The following is a 27,318-nucleotide window of genomic DNA, read 5'->3' as shown; positions in this document are numbered from 1 at the left end:
TGCTTATCATACTATCATACCATCTGGTCTTCTAAATTTTCTTTTTTTTTTTTTAAGAGAGAGAGAGAGAGAGAGAGAGAGAGAGATTATTTTTAATATTTATTTATTTATTTTTTAGTTCTCGGCGGACACAACATCTTTGTTGGTATGTGGTGCTGAGGATCGAACCCGGGCCGCACGCATGCCAGGCGAGCGCGCTACCGCTTGAGCCACATCCCCAGCCCCCTAAATTTTTTTCTTATAGCACTTACTAAGATACGGAATTCTTAATTCATTTGTTTATTACATTTCTCCCTTTAAAACAGAAGCCCCACGAGGGGCTTCGTGCACGAACGTGGCAGTTATCCGAGCTCTACTACGTGTCCAGTCTGACATCAAAGTAGGTCACACAGTCCAGCAACCACTCGCTGAACCTGAATCTGCGTTCGTTTCATAAAACAGAGACTGGGAAGTCCATTAGAGCGGTCACGGCCAAAGGGCAATGTCACCTGTGACGTCAGCGCAAAAAACAGAGCCACAGAGCGATTGGCCTTTGGCGCACGGGAGGGGCCGGCGCACTGTTGGCCTCGCCCCCTGTCTGGGCGCCGCTCGCGCATGCGTTTTGGGTACCGCTTCGCCGCCGCGCCATTTTGCCAGGGTTTGAATGTGAGGCGGAGCAGCGGCTGGAGTGGGTATTGCCGGCTACAGTCCGCGGCTGGGATTCCCTCCGGTGTCACCGTATCCCTACGAGGTGAGGCGCGAGACCTGCATGGCATAGCAGGGTGGCTCTGGGAGCCCGCTGAGGGAGGGATGAGGCGCTCCCGGCACTTCCTGAGCCCTGGGAACTGGGATCCGTGCCTTCGGGCGAGAGCGGAATGGAGGCCTGTGCCTCGGGCCGCGCACTCAGGCCAGGGCTGCGCCTGCCTAGACAGGCTTCCTAGCATCCCGAGGCTTCTAGTCTCCAGCCAGGTCCGGCGGGCGCGGGGCCTGAGAGGGGCGAGGGCGGCTGAGGCGCGGCCTAACGTGGGACGCCGGAGTGCCCGCCCCTTCCCCTCTGGCGCCGCGCTGATTGGTTGCCTCGCCGCCTCGCCGCACGGGAAGGCCGCCCCTGATTGGTGGCGCCACCGCGTCGGTTCTCGGCGCGCCGGCCCGCAGCGTGAGCGGGCTATGCGCGGAGAGGCCTGCCCAGGCTCGGGTGGAGTGGGTTCCGGCGCTGCTCGGTCGTCCCTTCCGGGCGCTGCAGAGGCCCGGAGCTTACCCTTCTTTAGTCACGCTGTGCTTCGTTCTTCCCGGCGGTGGACGGGGCATTGCGATGTCCCTTCGCTGAGTTGTTTGTGAGGATTAAACTCTAGTCCTTGCGCTTGGAGCAGCACATAACTGCTCAGTAACATGGCACTCCCGCGCCTTGTGGAGCCTGGGCTCACTCCACGCTTAGCCTCTCCCTTGGAGTGTAACTTAGTCACTTCATCTCCCGAACCTCCGTTTCCTTACCTGCAAAGTGGTGTGGATAACATGTACCTAGGAAAGCGGCTTTGAAGGGACCGCTGTTATTTACGCGGTTCATTCGGGTCCTGCCTGAGCTCGCCGTGGTCCACCGCTACCCCAGTCTCTTTTTCTTTTCCTTAGCAATTGGAGCTACACTGACCTGACTTTTCTAAAGTATTCCCACCTCATCCCAACCTTAGAAGATTTGCATGTGCTTTCAATTGCTTGGAAATTGCCAACATCAGATCTTGCAAGGCAGGTTCCCCTTCCTTTACGTTTCCTTCACCCTAGGCCTCCCCTGATCCACTCACATAAGAATCTTTTTCCTCGACTATACATGAACATTATCCTAGGTTTATTTACTTCACTGCATTTACTTTATCTACATTTGGTTATTATTTACTTGTTTCTTTGTTAATTGCTAGGATGTAAGCTCTTTGGTGGTCTTGTCTCGTCGTGCTTACTGCTGAGTCCCACATATGCTTGCCACAAGGAAGATGCAGAGGCATCACTCTTCCATGGATGAACAGAAGGGGACCCTTTACTCTTTTTCTCATCTTTGACTTTTTTTTTGTGGGCCCCCCCACGTGTTTTTTCTCCCCATAATTCCTGAGGCTCTTGAGTAAATCTTTTACTGCTAATGACCTTTTATCTTTCCCTTCTTTTCATCAATACAAGGGAATTCTTTTGTGCTTATTGGGATTTGTATCAGCTGGGGTCCGGGACAGAGAAACCAATTCCTATTCTGAATTGGATGAATGGGAGAGCATTTCTTCACTCATTTTATAACTTTATTAAACAACCACTTAGTCTCTGGGAATACAAATAAGTGGAAAAAACAAAAATGAACACCCATCTCTTGGAGCTTTTATGTGGAGGGGACAGGAATAAATTAGGTGATTTCAGATAGTGACAAGTGACAGAATGATGTGATATTTAAAGAAGGCCTCTCTGAGGAGGTGACATTTGGAATGGAGATCATTCAGGGAAAGGTGAGGGAACTGAACTTTCCAGGCAGGGAATACAAAGTGCAAAAGCTCTAGGATGGAAATTGGCTTGGAATATTGGGATTTTTTTAGGAACATTCAGGTTGCTATAGTGCTGTGTCAAAAATGGAGAATTATCCAGGAACCACATTATATAGGACTTTGTAGGCAGTTTAAGAAGTTTAGAATTGATTTTCACATGGTGGATTACAGTGAGTTATTTATTTATTTATTTATGTAAAGAGAGAGAGAGAATTTTAATATTTATTTTTCTTAGTTTTCGGCGGACACAACATCTTTGTATGTGGTGCTGAGGATCGAACCTGGACCACACGCATGCCAGGCGAGTGCGCTACCGCTTGAGCCACATCCCCAGCCCCGGATTACAGTGATTTAAACAGAGGGATAGGTTGAGGTGTTATGTGTGTGTGTGCGTGCACGTGCACACGCTCATGTGTTATGTGTACCAGATAGTTTTCATTTGTTAGATCTCTTTATTCTCTCAAGATGTAAGGCCTCAGGAATTATTCTCTGGTGTGAAGGAAATAATTCAAGGGAAGGGCACACATCTTGGTCTACTTTTTTGTGAGAAGGATACCAAGACTTTTTCTTTTATTCACAATATCTTTTTAATTGTGGGCCTGTAGGAAGAGGCCTAACCATTCATACAACAAGAAGAATTTGGGATTTAGATAAATTTATCATAATGAAATTGTTATGGTACCTGTTTTTTTTTTTATTTTTTAATTGGTAGGGATTTCCAAAGATCCATGGAGAAAGTGTTCTGATGAAGTGAATTTTTACATTTCTAATATGAGTGGGTTTTTTTGTTTTGTTTTAGGGGAGGGGTTGTTAACAGGGATTGAACTCAGGATCACTTAACCACTGAGCCACATCCCCAGCCCTATTTTGTATTTTATTTAGTGAAAAGGTCTCACTGAGTTGCTTCGCACCTCACTTTTGCTGAGGCTGGCTTTGAACTCACGATCCTCCTGCCTCAGCCTCCCAAGCCGCTGGGATTCCAGGCATGCTCCCCCACTCCCCATATGAGTATTTTTATATCAACACTATATATTGCTAATATTTTGAAGTGTCAAAGTACCTTCACCTGTGGGCAAATAGGATTAACTTAATTAAATCTTGGTCTTGGTGATATATTGTGAATAACTGAAGCGTTCCCTAAAATTCTCTTGATTTGTCATACTTTCTTAAATCAGAACTAAGCTAACTACAGATTTAGCATCCTTTTTTTTTTTTTTTAAAGAGAGTGAGAGGGGAGAGAGAGAGAGAATTTTTAATATTTATTTTTTAGTTCTCGGTGGACACAACATCTTTGTTGGTATGTGGTGCTGAGGATCGAACCCTGGCCGCACGCATGCCAGGTGAGCGCGCTACCACTTGAGCCACATCCCGAGCCCCCAGATTTAGCATCCTTATCTGAAATACTTGGAATAAGAAATGTCTCCAGTTTCGGAATTTTTTTGGATTTTGGAATATTTGCATAGGCTTCACCAAGTTGAGCATCCCTGTCCAAAAATCCAAAATACGATCTGCTCCAAGATATGAAATTTTGAGATTTTAGAGCCTTTACGATTTCAGAATTTTTGATAAGGATGCTCAACCTATGTTTGATTTTATATGCTTAACCACTGAGCTACATCCCTAGGTGCCCCCCCCCCTTTTTTAAATTGAGACAGGGTCTCATTAAGTTGCTTAGGAGTTTACATAGAAAGGGTTTGTTGACAAATATTTAGTCCTTTAACATTATGATTCTAGAACCTATGTAGTACTTTAACTTTTAGTGGTTGTAGCATTCGTATTTATATTATACCCCAGGTGAGGTTTTTTTTGTTTAGTCATCTGCATCTCCCCCCTCCCAGAACCCAAGGCCTTCTACATGTGAGGCAAGAGCTACTTCCCAGCCCATGCCCCAATTTTTAAAAATAGGCCCACCTTTATATCTCAAATACTTTGATGCGAAAGTCAGTCAAGGGTATCTAGATTTTTTAAATAGTACAGCAAATAAGTGGTAGACGCCCATCACTGTTGTAAGCTCCCTAGAGAGAACAGTGAGCAAACACAAAGTCCTTACTGTCATGGAGTTATAGTCTAGTGGAGGGAGAAGCATGGTATGTAAGAAAACAAAATATATCCAGTAAAATTTACCTGGGAAATAAGCCAGGCTTGGTAGCATACACCTGTAATCCCAGCAGATCCGGAGGCTGAGGCAGGAGGATTGTGAGTTCAAAGCCAGCCTCAGCGAAGCAAGGTGCTTTTTTTTCGAGACCCTGTCTCTAAATAAAAATACAAAATAGGGTTGGAGATGTAGCTCAGCAGTTGAGTGCCCCCTGAGTTCAATCCCTGGCACACCCCCCCCAAAAAAAATATTTACCTGGGAAATAGAGTAGGAGATGGAGAGTGACTAAGGTGGATGGTCCTGAGAGGCATCTCAGAAAAGATGGCTTTTGAAAAGAGACCTGAATAAAGTGGACGGTGAGCCATGTAGTTTTTTAGGGGCAGAGCTGTCCCTGGGAGGGTCTAGTGAGTGCAGAGCCTGAAACAAAAGTGTGTGAACAGTAATACGGAAAAATCTCAGAATTCACTTCTGGAAGCACTTTTGAATGAATAGAAATAATCACTGAAGATAATGTAACTGAGTTTCTATATTATGCTTAGGCTGCTAATAATTGATTGTCAGAGACTTTGTAGGCAGTTTAAGAAGTTTGGAATTCATTTTGATTGGGAACTCAGGTTTTAGTTGGGTGCCTTGACGATTCATCCATTAGGCTTACCAAGTATCTGCTGCCTACTAGGCAACGCAAAGGACATGGGTGAACAGAGTCAAAAAGCATGCCAAGCCCTGCCTATGGCATTTGTTTATAGTCTGGTGTGTGCGAGAGACAACAAGTCAGTGATGATTTCAAGTGGGAATGAAGTGAGAAGGCCTTTTTGAAGAGTTGGTAGTGAGCTGTGAGCTAAATGGTGCCCACTGTCAAGTAGAAACAGCATTATTGGAGATAAGAACTGTTTGGGCTGATTTGAGAGGCTGTTGTGATTGGAACATAGCAAGAACTAGGAAGAAGGTAAAAGAAGAAGTTGACTTCAGATTGCATAGACATTGCCATAGAATGGAGTTGGGATTTTTAATACAAGTAATTATGAGTTATCTAAGAAATTTTAATTGGGAAATGTACAAGTGCTAGAAGAACATAATTAGGAAAGTTAAAGAAATGCAGGTTTACTGAGGACCATATTTAAAAACTCAGATCTAATTAATCTGTACATGCTCTTCCCACCCCGAGGCCTTTTTTGTTGTTGTTGGTGGTGTTTTTTTTGGTACCAGGGATTGAACCCAGGTATGCTCAAACATTGAGCTACATCCCTAGACCTTTTTTTAATTTTGTATTTTGAGACAGGGTCTGGCCAAGTTTTTTAGGGCCTCACTAAGTTGCTGAGGCTGGCTTTGAATTTGTAATCCTCCTGCATCAGCTTCCCAAGCCACTGGGATTATAGGCATACAGCACCATGTGTGCCCTACCCCCTCTCCCCCATTTCTATCATGCTCCCTTGCATGAATCTCAAAGGTAGAATAAATTTGTGTAAGGCAAAGCAAAGAAAGGCCAGAAGTTTTTTTAAAGCACCCAGGCACACTGTTGTAGATGATTTTGCTTGGCAATGGCAAATTTTCATGATTTCATAACAGATTCAGCATTTCAATGCCAAAAAAAAAAAAAAAGAAATGGGACCGTGCAGTGGTGAGACTACATTCATCTAATCTCAGTTACTAGAAAGGCTGAGGCAGGAGGATCAAAACTTTAAGGCCAGACTCAACAATGTAGTGAGACACTCTCAAAATAAAATTTAGAAAGGTCTCGTAGCTCAGTTTTACAGTGCCTTCCTAGTATATGTAAAGCCCTGGGTTCATTCCCCATGGCTGCAAAAAAAAAAAAGGAAAATGGATTCACTAAATCATTATTTTCCGAAGTGTGTTCCATAGGAAAGGGATTGTATGGCCAAGAAACGGGGGAAACTGGATTAAATAATGTAAATTGTACCTTACTGATTTCTTGAATCCTTTAACGTGCTTTTTTTTAATATTTATTTTTTAGTTTTCGGTGGACACAATATCTTTGTTTGTATGTGGTGCTGGGAATCAAACTCGGGCCACAGGCATGCCAGGCGAGTGCGCTACCGCTTGAGCCACATCCCCAGCCCCTTTAAAGTGCTTTGTGTTGTGAATATCCAGAGGGTGGCAGGATATGATAGGTAGCATTTTCCAAATTTTTGATACAAAAAACAAGAAAAGGTCATCTCAATAAATTGTATGTGTGGTTGATTGGGACTTGATCCTTACACTGAGAGGGTTTGCTCGGAGTCAAGCAGAGGGAACAGCTAGGTGGTGGAATCCTTTTGTGTGTATGTGGGAGGATTATACCAGGGGTTGAACCCAGGGGTGCTTAACCACTGAGCTACATCCCTAGGTGCCCCCCCCTTTTTTTTAATTGAGACAGGGTCTCACTAAATTGCTTAGGGCATTGCTAAATTGCTGAGGTTGGGCTCAAACTTGTGATCCTCCTGGAGGCCTCAACTGCCTGAATGTCTGAGATTAAAGACGTGGACTACTGTACTCAGCTTGATGGAGCCTTAAATCACTCAATCTTCTTGGTTTCCCTTGTGATTAAAAAAAAAATTGTAATTAGGGGAAGGACTGAAGTAAAGAGAATACGGATAGTTTCAAATAGGTAATTGTCCTTAGAAGGTCTCGGTTTCTGGCTGCTGCATTGTGCATGCTCATGCACTGCGTTATATGTGACCCTTCCCTTATTTTTTTTTTTTTAGCTTTTTTGTTTGTTTCAAGATGAAGTCCCCGACCTTGTAACAGTGCTATTCAAAACAGCACTGTTCAAAATCCAGTCATCTTTGACTACTCCTTTCCCTCTTCTCTGGCTGCCCTCTTTTCACATCAGCCTTTCTATTGTTTTCTCTGAGCTTCTACCCTCATTTAATCTCCTCATTATTTCCACTTAAAGAGGTAGCCTTGGGTAGTAGACTGAGGGAAAACATTTAGAGTCAGACTGATTTACATCTGGATTTTGTTGTTGTTGTTTTGTTTTGTTACTATGGATTGAATCCTGGTGCCCTTAACCACTGAGCTGCAACCCCAGCTCTTTTTATTTTTTAATTTGAGACCGGCTTTCCCTAAGTTGCTGAGGCTGACCTCAAATTTGTGATCAACTCAGCCTCCTGGGATTACAGGTGTGTGCCACCATGTCTGACTATTAACTGTGTGACTTGGGGGCAAGTAAGTTAAACCTGAGTTTCATTTTATGTTATATAAAGTGATTATGTGAAGTAAATGATGAAAAACATATTATAAAGCCTCCCTGCTTTATAATATTCTCTAATTCCCTTCCTTTGACTCCATCCTGTAGACCATTACCAGCCCAGAGTTCCTATGCTACACTTTCTTTTAAAAAAAAAACTTCAGTGGGGGGACTGGGGTTGTGGCTCAGCAGTAGAGTGCTTGCCTAGCATGTGCCAGGCCCTGGGTTCAATCACCAGCACCACATTAAAATAAATAAATAAATAAATGGTATTGTTCAATTACAACTAAAAAAATAAATCTTTAAAAAAAAAAAAAAAAAAAACCTTCAGTGGCTTCCTGTTATACTGTCCTGAAACTCTTCATCCAAGTATTGAGAACCCTCCATGATCTGATCTTATTCTCCTTGTCCACTATTCCTCTCTTCCTGTTTCTTCCTTTACACTATTTCTTTTGTGAGATGGGTCCTCTTTCTGTTTTGCCTCTCTAAATCTGAAGATCTTCAAGATTCAGCTCAAGACTTAGATCCTGGATAGCCTCACTCCAGTGACTTTCTTCTTCACCTCCTAGTACTTGAGATGCTGTCTGTGCGATTCATTTGACACTTCAGGGGACAGATATGTCCCATAATTAATAATTTTTTTGTATGCACATAGTGTACATTGTGTGACATCCCTAGTGGGGCTTAGGTCAGTAGCTTGCAATCAGACACAAATAGTTGGTTTTTGTTTTTTATTGTAATGCTGGGTGATGGAACCCAGGGCCTTGGCAGGGAAGGGGTCTACCATTGACTCACACCCCTACCCCTTGTTAGTATTTCTTTAGTAAAACAAATTTACATGATAAGTGAGATAAACAAAAATTGTAGTTTCAGGCAGTTTAGGCCAGGTTATGCTGGCAAATGAGTTTGCCAAATACTTGTAAAAAAGAAACAAAACCTTCCAATTTATTGATTTTTTTTTTTTTTTTTTTTTTTTTTTTTTTTGCACTTCAAGATTGCAAAAGGGGGGGTCTGGGGTTGTGGCGCAGTGGTAGAGCGCTTGCCTAGCATATGTGAGGCACTGGGTTCAGTTCTCAGCACCACATATAAATAAAATGAAGGTCCATTGACAACTAAAAAAAAAAAAGATTGCAAAAAGGGATCATAGGCCTGTACTTGGCATTTCAGTTGTGTCTTGTCTTCCCAGCTAGTATGAAGGGTAGGAATTTAAATGACTTTTGTTATAGACATTTAAAAACTAAAATAAAATTTTTAAACTTTGTGACTATAAATATATAATATATATAATATATAGGTAATTGTAGGACATTAGAGGAGAAATTTGAAGAGAATAAAAATTTCCTGTATCCATCACATACGTGTTCAAACTGTTTACATTTGAGAGTGTAGGTTTGTTTTTGTTGTTGTTTTGGTACATTTTTTATATATGTAATTGGGGGGGTACCTGGGATTGAACTCGGGGCACTCCGCCACTGAGCCACATCCCTATCCCTATTTTGTATTTTATTTAGAGACAGAGTTGCTTGGTGCCTTGCTTTTGCAGAGGCTGGCTTTGAACTTGAGATCCTCCTGTCTCAGCCTCCAGAGCCACTGGGATTATAGGTGTGCACCATTGCAGCTGGCTGATGACATAATTTGATTGATGGCACCCTTGACTTTTTTCCATTTTACATAAATTATGTATTTTTTTTTCCTTTGTCATAGAAGCCTCAGGTTGTTTTGGTACTTGGTTTCCCTGAAAAGGCTACATTTTCCCAGTTCTCTTGCCAGGTACATGTAGCTGTGTGTCTGAAAGCTGCCTAATGGGTTTTAAACATACATTGAGTTTTCTAAATAGTTTTATTGCATTTATTTATAATTTACATTCTGTAAACTTTTTTAAGTATACCATTTAATGAGTTTTAGCAAATTTTTTAGTTGTGTACTACAGACCAATTTTAGAACACTGCCTTGTCTAAAAGTCTCCAGTTTTGCACTTTAATTCTCACCAACAACTCAAAGACCACAAAGCTCTGTTATAAACATTTCCAGGATTTTTTTTTTTAAAGAGAGAGAGAAGAGAGAATTTTAATATTTATTTTTAAGTTTTTGGCGGACACAACATCTTTGTTTGTATGTGGTGCTGAGGGTCGAACCTGGGCCACACGCATGCCAGGCAAGCGTGCTACCGCTTGAGCCACATCCCCTGCCCCATTTCCAGGATTTTTGGTTAGTATGTAATAATGTGCATGGCACAAATGACACTTGTAATCTGTGTGGATGGTTCTTTTCTACATGTATTTTTCTCTTTTTAATTGACAAAATTATAGATATTATGGTGTGTAACAGAATATTTTGAAATGTACGTACATTTATAGAATGCCTCGATCAAGCTAATTAATAGATGTTACCCCACCCTACCCCACCCCTTTCTGGTGCTGTGAATCAAACCCAAGACCTCATGTGTCCTTGGGAAACCTTTACCCAGTCCCATCTGTGTGTGTGTAAGAATGCTTGAAACCTACTCAGTAATTTTCCAGTATACAATGTATTACTATTAATTATAGTCTTCATGCTGTATGATCAATCTCTTGATTTATGTGGGTATTTCTATCCTATTTTATCACTTATACTTACATAGGCCATTTATTCAGCTTAAAATTAGTAAGATTATTTGTGAAAATTTTGGTCAGTCATAAGCATATTTTGTGATTTTTGTTTTAAGCTTTAAGAAAAAAACATTTTTCTAATTTTTAAAATCATAATCACAACTTGTCATCTTCTAGGCTCTAGAATTATCTCCCTAAATGTAAATTTTTTGGCATGTAGTTTGTAGTGAGTACTTGTCATTGCATATTGTACATAAAGGAATGTATTCTACCTTCTTTAATCTCAGAACTTTTTATCAGATCTTTATTCACTGCCTTTTTTGTTTGTTCAGAGTTGGCCAAGGCTGGCCTCGAACCTGAGACCCTCCTGCCTCATCTTCCTGAGTAGCTGGGTTTACAACTATGCACCTGGTTTCTGCTTAAAATTTTAATTTTGCAACTGGGGATGAAGGTGTGCTTATAGCCCCAGCTATTTGGGAAGCTGAAGTAGAAGAATCACTTGAGTTCAGAAATTTAGTACCAGCCTGGGCAACAAAGCAGAACTGTCTCAAACTAAAGAAAAATGTTAATTTCATGCTGTGGGACTTATTAAAACCATTGCTTGAGAGTAATTTTTCACCCTTTACTGGACTTTTTAAATAGTGTTAAATCATGTAAACTTATTGGTTATGGAATGTTTGTTCTCACTTATCTCAGAATTTTATCACTTGTTTTTTTAAGAGCCCATCTTCTGAATTTTTTTTTTTTAAGAGAGAGTGAGAGAGGAGAGACAGAGAGAGACAGAGAGAGAATTTTTAATATTTATTTTTTAGTTCTTGGCGGACACAACATCTTTGTTGGTATGTGGTGCTGAGGATCGAACCCGGGCCGCACGCATGCCAGGCGAGCGCGCTACCGCTTGAGCCACATCCCCAGCCCCCATCTTCTGAATTTTTGTCTTAGTTGAGTCAGGCTTATTTATAGCCCTTATTGAAAACAAATGCATGACTTTCAGAGAGAAAATCCACATATGAAAAGCTTCATATATGTAAATCACTGTGTCCCTAAGTAACCAATTACCATACTTTTTTTTTTTTTTTTTTAGATTCTATAGCAATGGAGCTCAGTGATGCAAATCTGCAAACACTAACAGAATATTTAAAAAAGACCCTTGATCCTGATCCTGCCATCAGACGTCCAGGTAAAGAGAATAAATGTTGCTTTCTGGTTGAGTAATTCTTTTTTTTTTTTAAGTTGTTGATGGACCTTTATTTTTTTTTATTTCTTTGTATGCGGTGCTGAGAATCAAACCCAGTGCCTCACACACGCTAGGTAAATGCTCTACCACTGAGCTACAATCGCAGCCCCTGATTAATTCTTTAAAGGGAGTTGAGGGTAATCTTTATCTGATTGGTTGTAAATTCAGAGATGAAAGTTTTGCACTTGGATGCTTTTGCTTAGTTTATAGTGTGTAGTGAGTGGCTGCTTATAACTGCTATTTTGTGGTGTTTTCATGATTTCTTTGTTTTTGAGTAAAATCACTTTTGCTTGTCATTTTCTGGGATAAATGGTACTATCTTAGAATGCTTAGAAAAGTATTTGTTCAGAATGCTTTGTCCCTTAGCTTTCCTGAAAAGCCTTGCTTAAAACCTGCCTACCTTATAGGTAAAATAATTAGGCATAGAGATAAGAGTAATTGCTTAAAAAGTGATTAAGTGAATAGAGCCAAATAATCAGATCTTGTCTCTTTATCCTCCTGTGCATTTTGACTTAATTAGTATCTTTTCTAAGACCTAGATTTTTTTTTCCCTTCCTGAGTTTGACCAGTTTCCATTACACACTCCATATAAGCTTAGAATTTCAACCACCGATGTTCAATAGGAGTCAGATGTGAAGATAAATGAGGGAGATCAGCCAAGTTGGGACTGGTAACATCTTACCAGTACATGCCCTGGTTAAGGGACAAAAATATTATTTGGAACCAGCTAAATCTGGAGATTCAAGCCAATTTTATAAGATCACATTTCCAACTTTGCTTGAAAAATAAGGATATTTATATGAAGTGTCCTCATATTTTGATGAAGGGTACTGGGGATTGAACCCAAATGTGCTTTATCAGTGAGCTACATACATCCCCTGCCCTTTTTTCTTTTTATTTTGAGACAAGGTCTTGCTAAGTTGCTTAGGGCTCTGCTAAGTTGCTGAGGCTGGTCTTGAACTTGAAATCCTTCTGCCTCAGCCTCCCAAGTCACTGGGGTTACAGGCATGCACCATCCCATCTAGCTCTCATTTAAATGATAGCAACTAACTTCAGGGGGAAAAAAAAATAAAAAAAAACAGAAACAGGCCAGGAATGGTGGTGTGCTCCCAGTGACTCAGGAGGCTGTGGCAGGAAGGTAAGAAGTTCAGGGTCAACATACAGCAACTTAGACCCTGTCAAAAATTTTAAAAGGAGGGACTGGGATTGTGGCTCAGGTAGAGTGCCCTCTAGCGCATGTGAAGCACCGGGTTCAATCCTCAGCACCACATATGAATAAATAAAATAAAGGTATTGTGTCCACCTATAACTAAAAAAATTATTTAAAAAAAAACTTAGGAAGGAGTACTATGGATATAACTCAGGGGTAAAATGCCCCTGGATATATGTGTGTGTGTGTGTGTGTGTGTGTGTATACATACACATTTTTATTTATTTTTAATTAATAATTTGAGACAATGAAAACTAAATACACTGCTTCTGGAGAACAGATAGGTCTTATGAGCAGTCAGTTGGTGGTCCTTGATGTAAGACATTTTAACCAGAAATACTCCTAACTTGCTTATTCAGAACTTTCTTTTTTTTTTTTTTAACATTTTTAATATCTTTATTTTATTTATTTATTTTATGTGGTGCTGAGAATCGAACCCAGGGTCTCCCACGTGCTAGGCGAGCGCTCTACTGCTGAGCCACAATCCCAGCCCCAGACTTTCTTAATGTCATGCTCATAAAGAAGACTTTGTATCTCTCTTTTTTGAGGGGGTACTGGGGATTTAACTCAGGGGCACTCGACCACTGAGCCATATCCCTCCAGCCCTATTTTTTGTATTTTATTTAGAGATAGGGTCTTACTGAGTTGCTTAGGGTCTCAGTTGCTGAAGCTGGCTTTGAATTTGTGATCCTTCTGACAAGGCATCCCTCCACACCTGCCCTCCTACCCTCAGCCACTGGGATTATAGGTGCATACCACCACCTCTGGCATGTGGGTGATTTCTGAGAAGGCAAATTGATTTTCTTATTAGTGCTTAAAGAAGTAATGTGTCCCTGGGCTGGGGTTGTGGCCTAATGGTAGAGTGCTTGCCTAGCATGTGTGAGGCACTGGGTTCAATCCTCAGCACCACATAAAAATAAAATAAAGCTATTTTATTTGTCCACCTACAACTAAAAAATAAACATTAAAAAAAAAGGAAGAAGAAATAATGTGTTTCTGAATAAAGGTAAGTTAATGACTTTAATCTTCTTAGAATTTCTCGGAAAACCTTTGACAACACTGCCTATTAAAAAATATTTTTAGGGAACTGGGGGTGTAGCTCTGTGGTAGAGCACTTGCCTAGCACATACAAGGCTGAACAAATTTTTTTCTTTTTTTTTTTTAGCAACCAGAGATGTAGTTCTGGTAGAGTGCTTACCTAGCATGCTTGAGGCCGTGGTTTCAACCCCTGGCACTATACAAATAAAATAAATGTATGTGTGTATACATGTGTATTCACACACACACACACAGAGTTATGTATGTATATCTTTGAAAGGTTAGGGTACTATGCTTTATGAATCCAGGATAAAGTGTAGAAATAATCCCCCCCCCCTTCATTTTGGTGGTGCTGAGGATCAAACCCAGGGCCTTACATATGCTAGGCAATCAATATCTTTATAGAGTGTTCTGGAAATGGAAATGTGTATGGATCTTAGTTTATAGGTACTTCAACTGAATGTGACAGTCGCGTGGATGAACTGGAAGACCTATTGAGGCTTCTTGAATATGCGGAAACATGTCAGTAGAGTATTCTATAAGTTGAAGGAAATGGACACGGAAAGGAGTAGACAAACTTGTGAGACGATTGCTTCCACAGTATTGATTGCAATTAGTAAAGAGATTTGGGCTTTTCCCCAAATCATAAATAAAGTATGTTGGCCCTATATGAAATGCTGACCCTTAAAAAGGTAGTCAGACAACCATAACCTATACTCATACAAAACCACAGTAATATTCCCTCCTGAAAACATTTTCAAATCACCAATCCTCATTCTTCAAGAAGGGCATAATATACACAAATAGGGAAGGGTTTGAGGATGTTTGTTAAACTCTTGGGACTCCATCCATAAAAAGGGAAGATATTAAGTGGTGCTATTGAATTCTGGAAAATAAAAGATTAAGGGTGGAGCTTTTCAAAAATCATTGGAATTTGGGAATGGTTATTTCCTTATGAAACAGTAGGAAAAATTAAAACATACTGTCTTTCACTGAGATAAATAAATCTTGGAAATTTATCTTAGAGTGTTAAATGGTTTGAAAATATCTGGGTAAAATCTTGGTGTAAGTTCATTTCTAATACTCAGCACTAAGTTTAGGGCTGGTATGATAGAATTAAGATTAGACTAAAACTTTCAGGGAAGAAAGCTTCTTAGCTCAAACTTTCAATGGCCTTGACTGTAGAATGAGGATATCAGGGCATTGGTGGTATACGCCTGTGATCCCAGTGACCCAGGAGGCTGAGGACTGAGGATTAAATGTCCATGGCCATCTTCAGCCACTGAGCAAGACCCTGCTTCAAAAATAAATAAATAAGTAAAATGAAGATGCTACCACCTTTCTGGGTAATGGTGATAACTTAATGAAATAATGTATATGGGTAAAGCACCACACCAGAAACACATGGCTAAAAATAAATTTTAGCATGAATTAACTCATTTGATTTTTAAAGTTATTTAATCTCTTTGGGAAGCAGCTTCTTCGCATGAAGTGATCATCCCAGTGGGAGATTTCATAGTTGTGTGAGAATCAGATGAATTAATGGATGATAAAGTGATTTGGAAATTGAAGCATTATATAATGCCATATAAATATTGTAGTAGATAAGAAACATGAGGCCCTATAGACCTTCAGTAGGTTCTAAGGGACAATATCCTAATATTTAAATTTTTGATCCTTTTACTTAAAGATATACCTAGTTTATATCAATATAAAGTGCAAAGATTCTGATTATTACAAGTCTTCTAACGTGAAAATTCTTTTACAGCTGAGAAATTTCTTGAATCTGTAGAAGGAAATCAGAATTATCCACTGTTGCTTTTAACATTATTGGAGAAGTCCCAAGATAATGTCATCAAAGTTTGTGCTTCAGTAACATTCAAAAACTATATTAAAAGGAACTGGAGAATTGTAAGTATTTTGTGGATGTGTGTTTTTAAGATTTATAAAAACCAGTGCACTTAAGAGATTGAGACACAGATTAAAATTAAATAGGACCTGTTCCCCAAAATTTAAATTACTTCATTTGAATTTTTACTGATTCTTTCAACTCATAACAGGTTGCTGAAGTATGTGACTTGATTTAAATCTCCTTTATGATTGAAATTTAACTCTAGGTCACTTCCTATTGAAGAGATGATATGTGAGAAGAGAGTCTAAATGAATAATTGAAGTAACTGATGTTGTGGACTGGGAAAATTAAAACTGAAAAAAATCACATATTGGAATTTTAAGCTGAGTATAGTGGTATGTTCCTGTAATACCAACTATTTAGGAGACAGAGGCGGAAGGACAGGGTCAGCCTAAGAACACTGTGAGACCTCCATCTAAAAAAAAAAAAAAAAAAAGCCCCCCCCCCATGGAATGCAAAATAATTTAGATTTTTAATTTTTTGTGGGGGGGGGGCGGTGCCAGGGATTGAATTCGGAGGCACTCGACCACTGAGCCACCTCCCCAGCCCTATTTTGTATTTTATTTAGAGACAGGGTCTCACTGAGTTGCTTTAAGCACCTTGCCATTGCTGAGGCTGGCTTTGAACTCTTTTTTTATTATTATTTATTTATTTATTTATTTATTTTTAGAGAGGGAGAATTTTATATTTATTTTTTAGTTATTGGCGGACACAACATATTTGTATGTGGTGCTGAGGATCGAACCCGGGGCCGCGAGCGCGCTACCGCTTGAGCCTCATCCCCAGCCCCTGGCTTTGAACTCTTGATCCTCCTGTCTCAGCTTCCTGTGCTGCTGGGATTATAGGCGTCCGCCATCATGCCCGGCTAGATTTTTAATTTTTGGTAAAATATTTTGATTGCCCTTTGTCTTGTAGGATATGGAGATATGTTCTGATTTATTACGGGGAAACTTTCTTGTGCTACAAGTTTAACAGCTTATGTGAAATTATGAATAAAAAAATAGGGAAATAATAAATTTTCCCTACTTTCACACACAACAATGATTCCCAAATGAGGGTAGTTTTGCCCACTAGGAGGCATTTGGCAATATCTGGAGATGTCATAGTTGTGGGCCAGTACTAGCCTATGGTGAGTAGAGGCCAAAACCTGCTTCTGTTCATCCTGCAGTGTACAAGGTAGCTCCTCACAACAAAGAGTTATCTGGTCCAAGATATCAATGTGCGTGGGCTCTCTCTCATCCAGTGAGGAGGTCCACGGAACAGGGTAGAGGAGAGTGTGGCTAGGGAGTCGCTATCAAGACCTCTGGAGGCCAAGCAGGAAGCAGGTCTGATTTTATTGCACAGTTACCATGTAAATATACTCAGGTAGCAGCTAAGCAGGTTACAGGCAGCCACCAATAGAATTTCTGGCCAATTGTTCCTACAGCGACCCAGCGAAGAGCAGGCCATGGAGCAAATGCAGGGAATACAACGTGCAGCCTCTAGCCCAGGGCTGTGCCTACGTGGTTAGGGGTGGCGGTTTGCCGCTCACATGCCTAGCACTGGGGAGTGGTTTGCCACTCCCTTAACATATACCGTGCATGCAGTACTCCCATGCACTTGTCCCCACATCAATAATTCTGGATTTGAGAAACCATTAAAATTGACAAAAATTCTCAGTTCTAAAAGTCAGCTTTAAACTTGCTTAAATATTTAGGATCTTTTTTCTTGATCCTGTAGAAGATTTCACAAAACAATTATAGTCAACTATTACCATATAGGTGAAATGATTTGGTAACTCTTAAAATGTCTGCTTAAAAGTCCATTCCTCTACTGTTAGGCATGCTAGTCTCTCTGTCTTGGTTTATAAAACTAGAGAATTATAGAACCTCTTTGTGTGATACAGTCTAAGGTGCATTTTAACTAGTAAGGTAAAAGTTTACTTGAAGCTTTTAAAAATGACTATAAAGAATTTTAACCAGGGCTAGGGTTGTAGCTCAGTGGTAGAGCGCTTGCCTGGTACATGGGAGGCACTGGGTTCAATCCTCAGCACCACATAAAAACAAATAAAGTAAAGGTATTGTGTCCATCTACAACTAAAAAAAAAAAAAAAAAAAAAAAAATTAGAAAAGAATCTTAACCATGTGTTTTGCTGATTAGTTTATATATAGAACTGAATTGTTTTTGTCTTGGTAGTGCTGGGGATTGAATCCAGGGCCTCTTTCATTCCTGCCACTGAGCTACCCTCCTTTCCAGAACTGAAATTCTTAACTGGCATTAGGCAGTCAGAGAACCTCATTATTTATATTTGAAATATTTAAATTTGGGAAGGAGTGTACATTTTAGGGAGGAGAAGGTTCATGCTTTCATCAGATTATCAAAGGAATTTGTGACCCATTTATGTAGAGGGAAACTAAGGAAAACAGCCTACCTTCTTTTTTTTTTTCCCCCCTGGAAAACTGGGAAATTAAAAGTGTTCTGTTTTTTACCTACAGACTTATATATGAATATGGATTTCATGGTACTCATTGATGTTTTCTTTTAGGTTGAAGATGAGCTGAACAAAATTTGTGAAGCTGATAGAGTAGCCATTAAAGCCAACATCGTGCACCTGATGCTGAGCAGCCCAGAGCAAATTCAGAAGCAGGTAATGTATCTCTGCTTTTTAGGTAGGCTCCTGGGTACGACAGTCATCTGATTCATCTGTTCCTTCCCCAGTTGAGTGATGCTATTAGTATTATTGGCAGAGAAGATTTCCCTCAGAAATGGCCCGACTTGTTGACAGAAATGGTGAATCGCTTTCAGAGTGGAGATTTCCATGTTATTAATGGAGTCCTTCGTACTGCACATTCATTATTTAAAAGGTATTAATGTAGAAATTCATTTTCTTTATATGCTTTTTCTATGATATTTGCTATATAGTTATATTTTTGTGACTGTTCTTACTCCTTTGAGTAGTACCATTCTAAATTAAGAGCATAAATCTTTTGGTTCATTATTATGTTTGTTTCTTCTCAAGTAACATGTTTATTTTATATTAGGCTATTGCCTGTGAAATAATTAGTTTTGATTCCTTTAAAAAGAAAACCAAGAATTCCCTTTGAATTTCAGGAAACCATCTAGTCATAGATGTCTGTCTACTCAAATGTTTAATGAACATCCGTCTTTGAAGACCTAAAGTGAGTAAACAAAATTTGTAAATTTATCTACTTTACCTTAATTTTCTAGATATCGTCATGAATTTAAGTCAAATGAGTTATGGACTGAAATTAAGCTTGTTCTGGATGCCTTTGCCTTGCCTTTGACTAATCTCTTTAAGGTATGGAATAATATCTTAGAGATATTTTTAAATAACTTAGTATTTTAAAATTGCTTAAATTTTTGTGTAAATTTTGAGAAATGCTTGAAGGGTTATTTAGTAGAGTGGTTTTTCTTATGGAGGCAGCATTTATTTTGAAAACTTTCAAACCATTCAGAAGTAGAGAAGATGATATAATGAACTCCTATTATGTAAGTATAACAATTACCCAATATTTTGGGTTTTTTACCTATTCCCCTACTTTTGTAGGAATATTTAAAAGCAGATCCTAGGCATCATATTATTTCACCCAAGTAATTATGTATCTCTAAAGAAAGAGATCCACATTTTGATTTGAATAGGTATTAAATTAATTATTTCATTCTTCAATGCATAAGCTACTTTCCTAAACATGTTCTTGGTTTTTGTATAAGATTTGAAAAAGATGTTAATTCCTTTTTTACAGGAAAGAGGGTTTACACAGCTAATAGGGGCTGATCTTAAACCTAGTTGTTAGGGTTTTTTTAGTTTTTATTTTGTTATGTTTTTGTGGTACTAGTTATTTAACCCAGGAGTGCTCTACCACTGAGCAATATCCCGTAGCATTTTCTATTTTCAGACAAGATCTTGCTAGGTTTCCCAGGCTGGCCTCTTACTTGCAGTCTCCTGCTGTAGACTCCCAAGTCAGGGAGTTATAGGTGTGCACTACTGCACCTGGCTCAACCCTAGCTTTGTTTATTTGTACCAAGACTGAACCCACAGGTGTTTTACCAGGAGTTATATCCCCCTGCCTTTCTAATTTCTTTATTGATTTTTATTTTTTAAATGTCTTTATTTTATTTGTTTATTTTTATGTGGTGCTGAGGATTCAACCCAGTGTCTCACGTGTGCAAGGCAAGTGCTCTACCACTGAGCTGCAGCCCCAGCCCTATTTTTTTTTTATTTTGAAACAGGGTCTCGCTAAGTTGCTTAGGGTCTTGCTAAATTACTGAGGCTGGCCTCTTAATTTTGATCCTCCTGCCTCAGCCTCCGGAACTACTGGGATTACAGGCATGCACCACCATGCCTGACTCATACCAAGTCCTGCGCTAACTCCAGAAAAGCTGTTCATTTCTTATTTTCAAAGGAAAGGTTAGCTGGATGTTTGGCACTTCCAAGACCCCCATCTCAAAATATTAAAAGGACTAGTGATTTCATTGGTCTGGGGGGTGACTCAGGGGCACTCAACCACTGAGCCACATCCCCAGTCTTATTTTGTATTTTATTTAGAGGCAGGATCTCACTGAGCTGCTTAGGGCCTTGCTAATTTGCTGAAGCTGGCTTTGAACTTGGAAGTCCTCCTATCTCAGCCTTTTGAGCCGCTGGGATTATAGGTGTGCGCCACCACACCTGGCATTTAAAAGGACTAGTGATGTAGCTCAGTGGTAAAGCAGCCTTGGTGCCATCCTCAGTAAAGCAAAAAAGGAAAAAATATATATAAGAAGGTTATGTAATATTCAGTAATGTAGAGTATGTACAGGGTTTCATAGTACATTTTTAATTACTATAATAAAATTAAGCAAAGTGGGATAATTGATTCCCCCCTATTAGATTGGTGAAGATATTTATTTCTTTTTCATGATGTCAAAAATCTTAGCCAGCTGGGCTTACTGATGTGTGATCCCTGCAACTTGGGAGGCTGAGGCAGGAGGACTGCCAGTCTGCAATTTAGTGAGGCCCTAAGCCACTTAGCAAGCTCTGTCTTGAAATAAGAAAAAAAAGAGCTGGGGACATAGTAGCCAAGGAATAAAGTAACCTTGGGTTCAATCCCCAGTACCCTACACACACACACACATACACACACCCCACCCCCTGCAAAAAAAAAAAAAAAAGTCTTAACCATATTATAGTGAAATATTCTGTGCCAAGTTCATTTGGTATAGAAATTATACTACTTTTCCAGAGTGGGATATTTTGTTGAGAATAGCTGTTTGGTTTTTTTTTCTTCCTTTTTTTAGTTAATTTTGCTTGGGATTTTATCAATTCTGTAGATCAATTTGGGAAAGAAATGAGATCTGTAGAGTATTTAATTTTTAATGACTGGGTACACCCGTTTATTTAGGTCTTAATTTTTCTCAACATTGGGTTATAGTTTTCTTAGTAGAGGATACGTATGTCTTTTGTTGGCTTTATTTTGGAGCATTTTATTTTATTTTTTTTCCAGATAGTGTTTAAATGGTGTTTTAAATTTTACTCTTGTGATACATAGGATATATACATAATTTTATCATTTTGTAGAAGAATGTGGGTTTTTTGATTAAGTTTTGCATATTGACTTTATGTTTAGTTACCTTTCTAGGTTAACTCATTGGGTATAACTGTTTAGCTGAAGATTCTTGTGAATTTTTTGTGAACACACTTGCATTATCTGCAAATAATGATGGTTTTATTTTTTCTTTTCCATGCTTGCATACTTCTTTTACTTTGTTTTAGTACATTGTCTATGATCTTCAGCACAATGCTTTTTGAATTAAAGTGGTAATAGAAGGCATCTTTGTATTAGTCCTGATCTCAAGAGAAGGCTTCAATATTTCACCATTAAGAATGATATATGCTGTAGTTTCATTGAGAAACTCTTAGTGTTACATCCCCTAACTCAAGGATATAGGAAGTGATATTTATTGAGTGTCTTTTACATAGTAGGTGTACACAGAGTAGGACTTCTTATGTATATTTTCTCATTTGATTCTCATACTCTCTATAAGATAGGCATTATTCACATGTAATGGTAAGGATATTAGGGCTCATAGTAAAATAACCTAGTTTCTTCAAATAACACTCCTTATGAGTAATACAATCTGGGTTGTATGCAGATCTATCTTTCAAAACCTGTGCTTTTATATAGTGCTGTCTTGGTGTTAACTTTTATTAGAGTCTTGCACTGTGGAAGTTAGAGGTATGCCCAAAAATTTTGTAGATAAGCCTACTATAGTTAGAATAATGAGCAAAATTAGAAACAACATGTCAGGTGGCAGAGAAATTATTTAATGAGCATAAAAATGATTTTGTGTAATATATTTATATATATGTACATAGGTGACTGGACTGGTATAATTCAGAATATTAGCATTAGATTTTTCCGAATGACGTTATGGATAAGTTAAAAATGTATACTTGTTTTTCTGTTACTTAACCATAAACTATGATTTAAAGCTATATTTTAGAGAAGAAATAGGAGTAGTGTCAGCAGAAAGCAGGGGTATTTCACTAAGATGAGCGTGGGGTTTAACACTAAAACCATGTTCCTAAATTCCTTTCCAAGGCCACCATTGAACTGTGCAGTACCCATGCAAATGATGCCTCTGCCTTGAGGATTCTTTTTTCTTCCTTGATTCTAATATCAAAATTGTTCTACAGTTTAAACTTTCAGGTAAGTTTTCATTTAATTTTTTTTTTTTTTTTTTTTTTTTTTGTGATGTTGGTGATTGAACCCAGGGCCTTGTGCATGTGAGGCAAGCACTCTACCAACTGAGCTATGTCCCCAGCCCTCATTTAATTTCTTGTTTTTTATTTTCTCCTTCTTTCTTTTTTAATATTTATTTTTTAGTTATAGTTGGATGCAATACTTTTTTATTTATTTATTTATAAATGTTTTATTAGTTATTGATGGACCTTTATTTATTTGTTTGTTTGTATGTAGTGCTGAGAATCGAACTCAGTGCCTCACACATGCGAGGCAAGTGCTCTACCACTGAGCAACAACCCCAGCCCCTTTCTTTCTGTTTTTGATGTTGAACATAATCCAGTGGATAAAGACTTCTTTGCCAGAATTAATTTTTCTGATGGAAAACTTTTTCTGGCTCTCCTTTTTCTCTCTTCTTCCTTCCCTCCCTCTTTTCCTTCCTTCCTGCCTTCTTTCTTTATTTCATGAGATTATGTCTTGCTGTGTTGTCCAGGCTGGCCCCAAACTCCTGGACTCAAGAAATCTTCCTGCCTCAGCCTCCCAAGTAGCAGGAAGTAAAAGTATGCACCACCATGCCACGCTCTTCCTATTAATCATGAACTTTATCCAGTTTTGTTTGGTTCAGTACTGGGAATTGAACCCGTGCCTTTCACAAGCTAAGCAAACACTCAACTAATGAGCTCTTTTTTTTTTTTTTTTTTTTTTAAAGAGAGAGTGAGAGAGGAGAGAGAGAGAGAGAATTTTTAATATTTATTTTTTAGTTCTCGGAGGACACAACATCTTTGTTGGTATGTGGTGCTGAGGATCGAACCCGGGCCGCACGCATGCCAGGCGAGCGCGCTACCGCTTGAGCCACATCCCCAGCCCCTAATGAGCTCTTTTTATTTTGAGAGAGGATCTCACCAAGTTGCCCAGGCTGGACTTGAAATTGTGATCCTTCTACCTCAACCTCCTTAGTAGTTGAGATTACAGGTGTGCACCACTGTGCCTGATTCAGTATTTTATTTTATACAGTATTCCCTAAATAGTCTAATGGATGTCTCATGGGAGAAAATAACTTTCTTTTGGATCCAGTAAGTTAAGGGAGCCCCACATCCCATGTCACCCTTTTAGAGTATACTATTTGATTGATGGCACTGAGAAATTAGACCTTTAAGGTTTCCTCTTTTGTTCATTTGCATGGATATTAACATTAGAGCAACAATATTTTGGCTAGGGATCCCTGGCTAGCTTGTACAAAAGGGCTTTTATTGGAAGATATGGGGGAGATAGAAGACTGAAGTACCAGGCTTCAAAGAGGATAAGAACCTTTGTTAATAGCAAGAAAGGCCTGGAGTTGTAGTTCTGTGCTGAAGCGCTTGCCTTGCAAGTTTGAGGCACTGGGTTCGATCCTCAGCACCACATACATATAAATAGATAAAGGTATTGTATCCATATACAACTCAAAAAAAAAAAAAAAAAGGCCTGGGTACTGTGTTGTTATTGAGATTGTAGCCTCCAATCATTTTTTTCTGTTTGAGATTCATTAATTTTAAGATTCAAAGCTCTAGGACCAAGCTAAGGGTGCTAACTGACACAGGGTGCTGTATATTAGGAAAAAGAAAGATTTGGTCTTTTTTACTTTCTTGACTATCGTGATTGAGCCCAGAGGTGCTTTACCACTGAGCGACATCCCCAGGTTCTTGATAAATTGCCTAGGATGGCCTGAGGCTTGAAGTTCTCCTGCCTTAGCTACTGTGCAAAGCTAGGATTTGGCCTTTTTATTATTCATAGGCAGTAATGAACTTATCCTCACATCATAACTACGCTCATAGTGGTAATGCATTACCCAGAAGAAAATTGTATTCTCTTGGGTACAATAGAAGAAAACAGCCCAAGTGATATGCCCCACATACGTGTTTAGCTACATGGCAGTTTGAGAAATTTTTACTTAAATGAATACTGTTTTATATTATACCTTCTTTTGAGTTCTGTTTCTTTTTTAATAGAATTGGATCTTTATTTGTTTACATGTGGTACTGAGAATTGAACCCAGTGCCTCACACATGCTAGGCAAGTGCTCTGCCACTGAGCCACAATCCCAGCCCCTGAGTTCTGATTCTTAAAAGTCAGGAGAAATGAAGCTTGGGAAACACAAGGAACCCAAAGGAGGCATCATCTCTCTTAGGGGGTTGTTCCTAAGAAGGGAGTATTGTACTGTGTCCCAGGAAATCAGCGACTATATAAGATCGTGTGTTTACTTGATGATGATCGTGCTCATCATCTTATAGTAAGTGCAGTAGTTCAGAAAGAAAAGGGGCATATTGGTAAGCACTGGGCTTTTTTTTTTTTTTTTGTACTGGAGATTGAACTCAGGGTTGCTTAACCACTGAACTGCATTACCATTCCATTTTATATTTTATTTAGAGGCAGGGTCTCACTGAGTTGCTTAGTGCCTCACTTTTGCTGAGGCTGGCTTTCAGTTCTCCTGCCAAAAGCCTCCTGAGCTGCTGGGATTATAGGCATGCACCACTGCCCCCAGCAAACACTGTCATTTAAGGAAAGGCACTGTATAGTGTTGCTGGACCTTGAAAGAGTAAATAGATTGGGATTGGGTAGAGGGTATCACCATTTGTGATGAAAATACACAAAAAGAGGAAAAGAGTGGTTTATTCAGCTGCCACAGACCTAGCTAGAGCAGAGAATTCTTGTCACAATAAATAATGTTTTTCAACAACAGTTTGGACTTAAGCCCATAGGCATGCATAAAATGTTTGTTGTGATAGAGAAATTTATTGAATAGTATACTTATTATTTTTTAATTGAAAGTTTCAAGTCAATATAATTATTCTTTAGGATCTTCCTGAATTTTTTGAAGATAATATGGAAACTTGGATGAACCATTTTCATACCCTGTTGACACTGGATAATAAGCTTCTACAAACTGATGTAAGTATTTAAATTGTTGCTTAAATAGCATTTTTCTTTCATTAAGAGTTGTTTGGGTACCCTCTGAAAACCTGTTTGCTCCAGAATGTTAATAGATAGAATTCTACAAGTGCAAGTAATTTCTTCTGTTTGATAGTCCATATTTGGTTATGTATAATATGTTAAAAAAAAAAGGTCATATTTTGGACCTGGCTTAAGTTACAGTGTACAGATAAGGCTATTTTACTACATTATTGAAAGTAAAGCTTTAAAGTAGTTACAAATATTCTATGAAATAAGTTACTTGTCTTTGAATATTCTTACAAAAATTTAGACCTATAATGTTAGCCTCTTTTTAAAAAAATCATTCATAGGTTGGGCAACAGGGAAAATTGCAAATGTTTATAATATGTAAAGTTTTCTGATCTGGGTTTTGTAGTATGTACTTTTCAGCATATAGTGCTTATTTTGTGCTGCCCATTTGCTCATGTAATAATATATTCCAGATCTACTTGTGCTGGGGCTGGTGGTGCATGCATGTAATTCCACCTACTTGGGAGGGGAAGGCAAGAAGATTGCAAGTCAGAGGCCAGCCTGGGCAATTTAGTGAGACCTTATCTAAAAAAAATGAAAAGGGTTTGCTATATAGCTCAGTGATAGAGCACCCCTGTGTTCATCCCTAGTACCTTTAAAGCAAACAAACTTTTAGGGGCTGGATTGTGGCTCAGCAATGGAGCACTTGCCTACCACGTGTGAGGCATGGTTTCCATCCTCAGCACCACATAAAAATAAATAAAGATACTGTGTCCATTTTAAAATATAAAATAAAATATTTAGAATGTATAGCAAACCAGATAAAACAAATCAGAATTAGCAGTTCAGATTTTGAAGGTGGGATACACAAAGGAAAACAGACCATTGCTGTATAAAAAAAAAAGTCTGCGTTTGAGTAAGTTAAAAGAAACAAAAAAGATGTGCTCCTGTGAAATAATTATGTTAGTCCACTAAGAATACTGTTGAAAAAAAACCAAAAAACTCCACTCCTTCAAAAAACAAAAGATTTTCTTCACACTTGCATCTGAAATAAATTTAGGTTTTAAGGAATAAACTGTGATGTCTGGCCCAAATCACTGTCACCGTTAGGTTAGGGTGAAGACATTTTCCATAACTGGCCAGCTAGTAAACATTTTCTGCTTGGTGCAGCCAGATGGTTTGTGTTGCTGTGACTCTGCAGTTGTGTGAAAGCAGCCAGAAACAGTGCTATAAGGTATTTGAATGAGCATGGCTGTTTTTTAATGGTGGTTCACTATTTTATAACCAAACACTGTATGTAAGAATCCTGTAGCATTAGCTTTTTTGTGGGTAGGGACAAAAGATGTGCAAATGCACATCTTAATATATTTGAAATGATAAACCTTTTGGGAGAAGGCAACAAGGATGTATCTTAACTATTACAAAGAGTATGATGTGCTCTTTATCATTCAGGTTTCTATAATAGGCATTTTTTTTCAGTGTGATATGGAAATATTTTGTAATTCTGCGATCAGAAAAAAGGATTTATTTAATTTGAAAACTTTGAGGCTACTTGTAGTGATTAATAAGAAATATTTCACTGGTTTTTTCTTTTGTTTTTTTTTTTTTTATACTAGGAATTGAATTTAGGGACATTCTCCCACTGAGATATATCCCTGCCCTCTCCAGTCCTGGGTTTTTGTTTGTTTATTTATTTATTTATTTATTTAATATTTATTTTTTAGTTTTCGGCGGACACAACATCTTTGTATGTGGTGCTGAGGATCGAACCCGGGCCGCACGTATGCCAGGCGAGCGCACTACCGCTTGAGCCACATCCCCAGCCCCTTAATATTTATTTTTTAGTTTGACACAATATCTTTATTTTATTTTTTTATGTGGTGCTGAGAATCGAATCCAG

At 38.9% G+C, this 27,318-nt stretch overlaps 1 protein-coding gene across 2 annotated transcripts in view; it reads left to right on the top strand.

The window, feature by feature from the left end:
• Positions 1 to 269: 269 nt before the first annotated feature.
• The window catches only part of Cse1l (chromosome segregation 1 like), a 46,164-nt gene continuing 19,115 nt past the window's right edge, over positions 270 to 27,318 (top strand). The window contains exons 1-9 of one of the 2 annotated variants that reach the window (XM_077799528.1): positions 270 to 730; positions 2,728 to 2,793; positions 11,447 to 11,542; positions 15,616 to 15,758; positions 18,284 to 18,385; positions 18,457 to 18,602; positions 18,967 to 19,057; positions 22,338 to 22,445; positions 25,314 to 25,406. In XM_077799528.1, the coding sequence (XP_077655654.1) occupies positions 595 to 730; positions 2,728 to 2,793; positions 11,447 to 11,542; positions 15,616 to 15,758; positions 18,284 to 18,385; positions 18,457 to 18,602; positions 18,967 to 19,057; positions 22,338 to 22,445; positions 25,314 to 25,406 (981 nt within the window). In that variant the 5' untranslated portion in view covers positions 270 to 594. The remainder of the gene's footprint in view (positions 731 to 2,727; positions 2,794 to 11,446; positions 11,543 to 15,615; positions 15,759 to 18,283; positions 18,386 to 18,456; positions 18,603 to 18,966; positions 19,058 to 22,337; positions 22,446 to 25,313; positions 25,407 to 27,318) is intronic. The other variant, XM_026390933.2, reaches the window with a different exon arrangement.

The sequence above is a fragment of the Urocitellus parryii genome, chromosome 6, assembly GCF_045843805.1.
Source record: "Urocitellus parryii isolate mUroPar1 chromosome 6, mUroPar1.hap1, whole genome shotgun sequence".
In the NCBI taxonomy this organism is placed as follows: domain Eukaryota; kingdom Metazoa; phylum Chordata; class Mammalia; order Rodentia; family Sciuridae; genus Urocitellus; species Urocitellus parryii.
The sequence above is the reverse complement of the archived record's forward strand: the minus strand, read 5'-3'. Positions and strand labels throughout refer to the sequence as shown.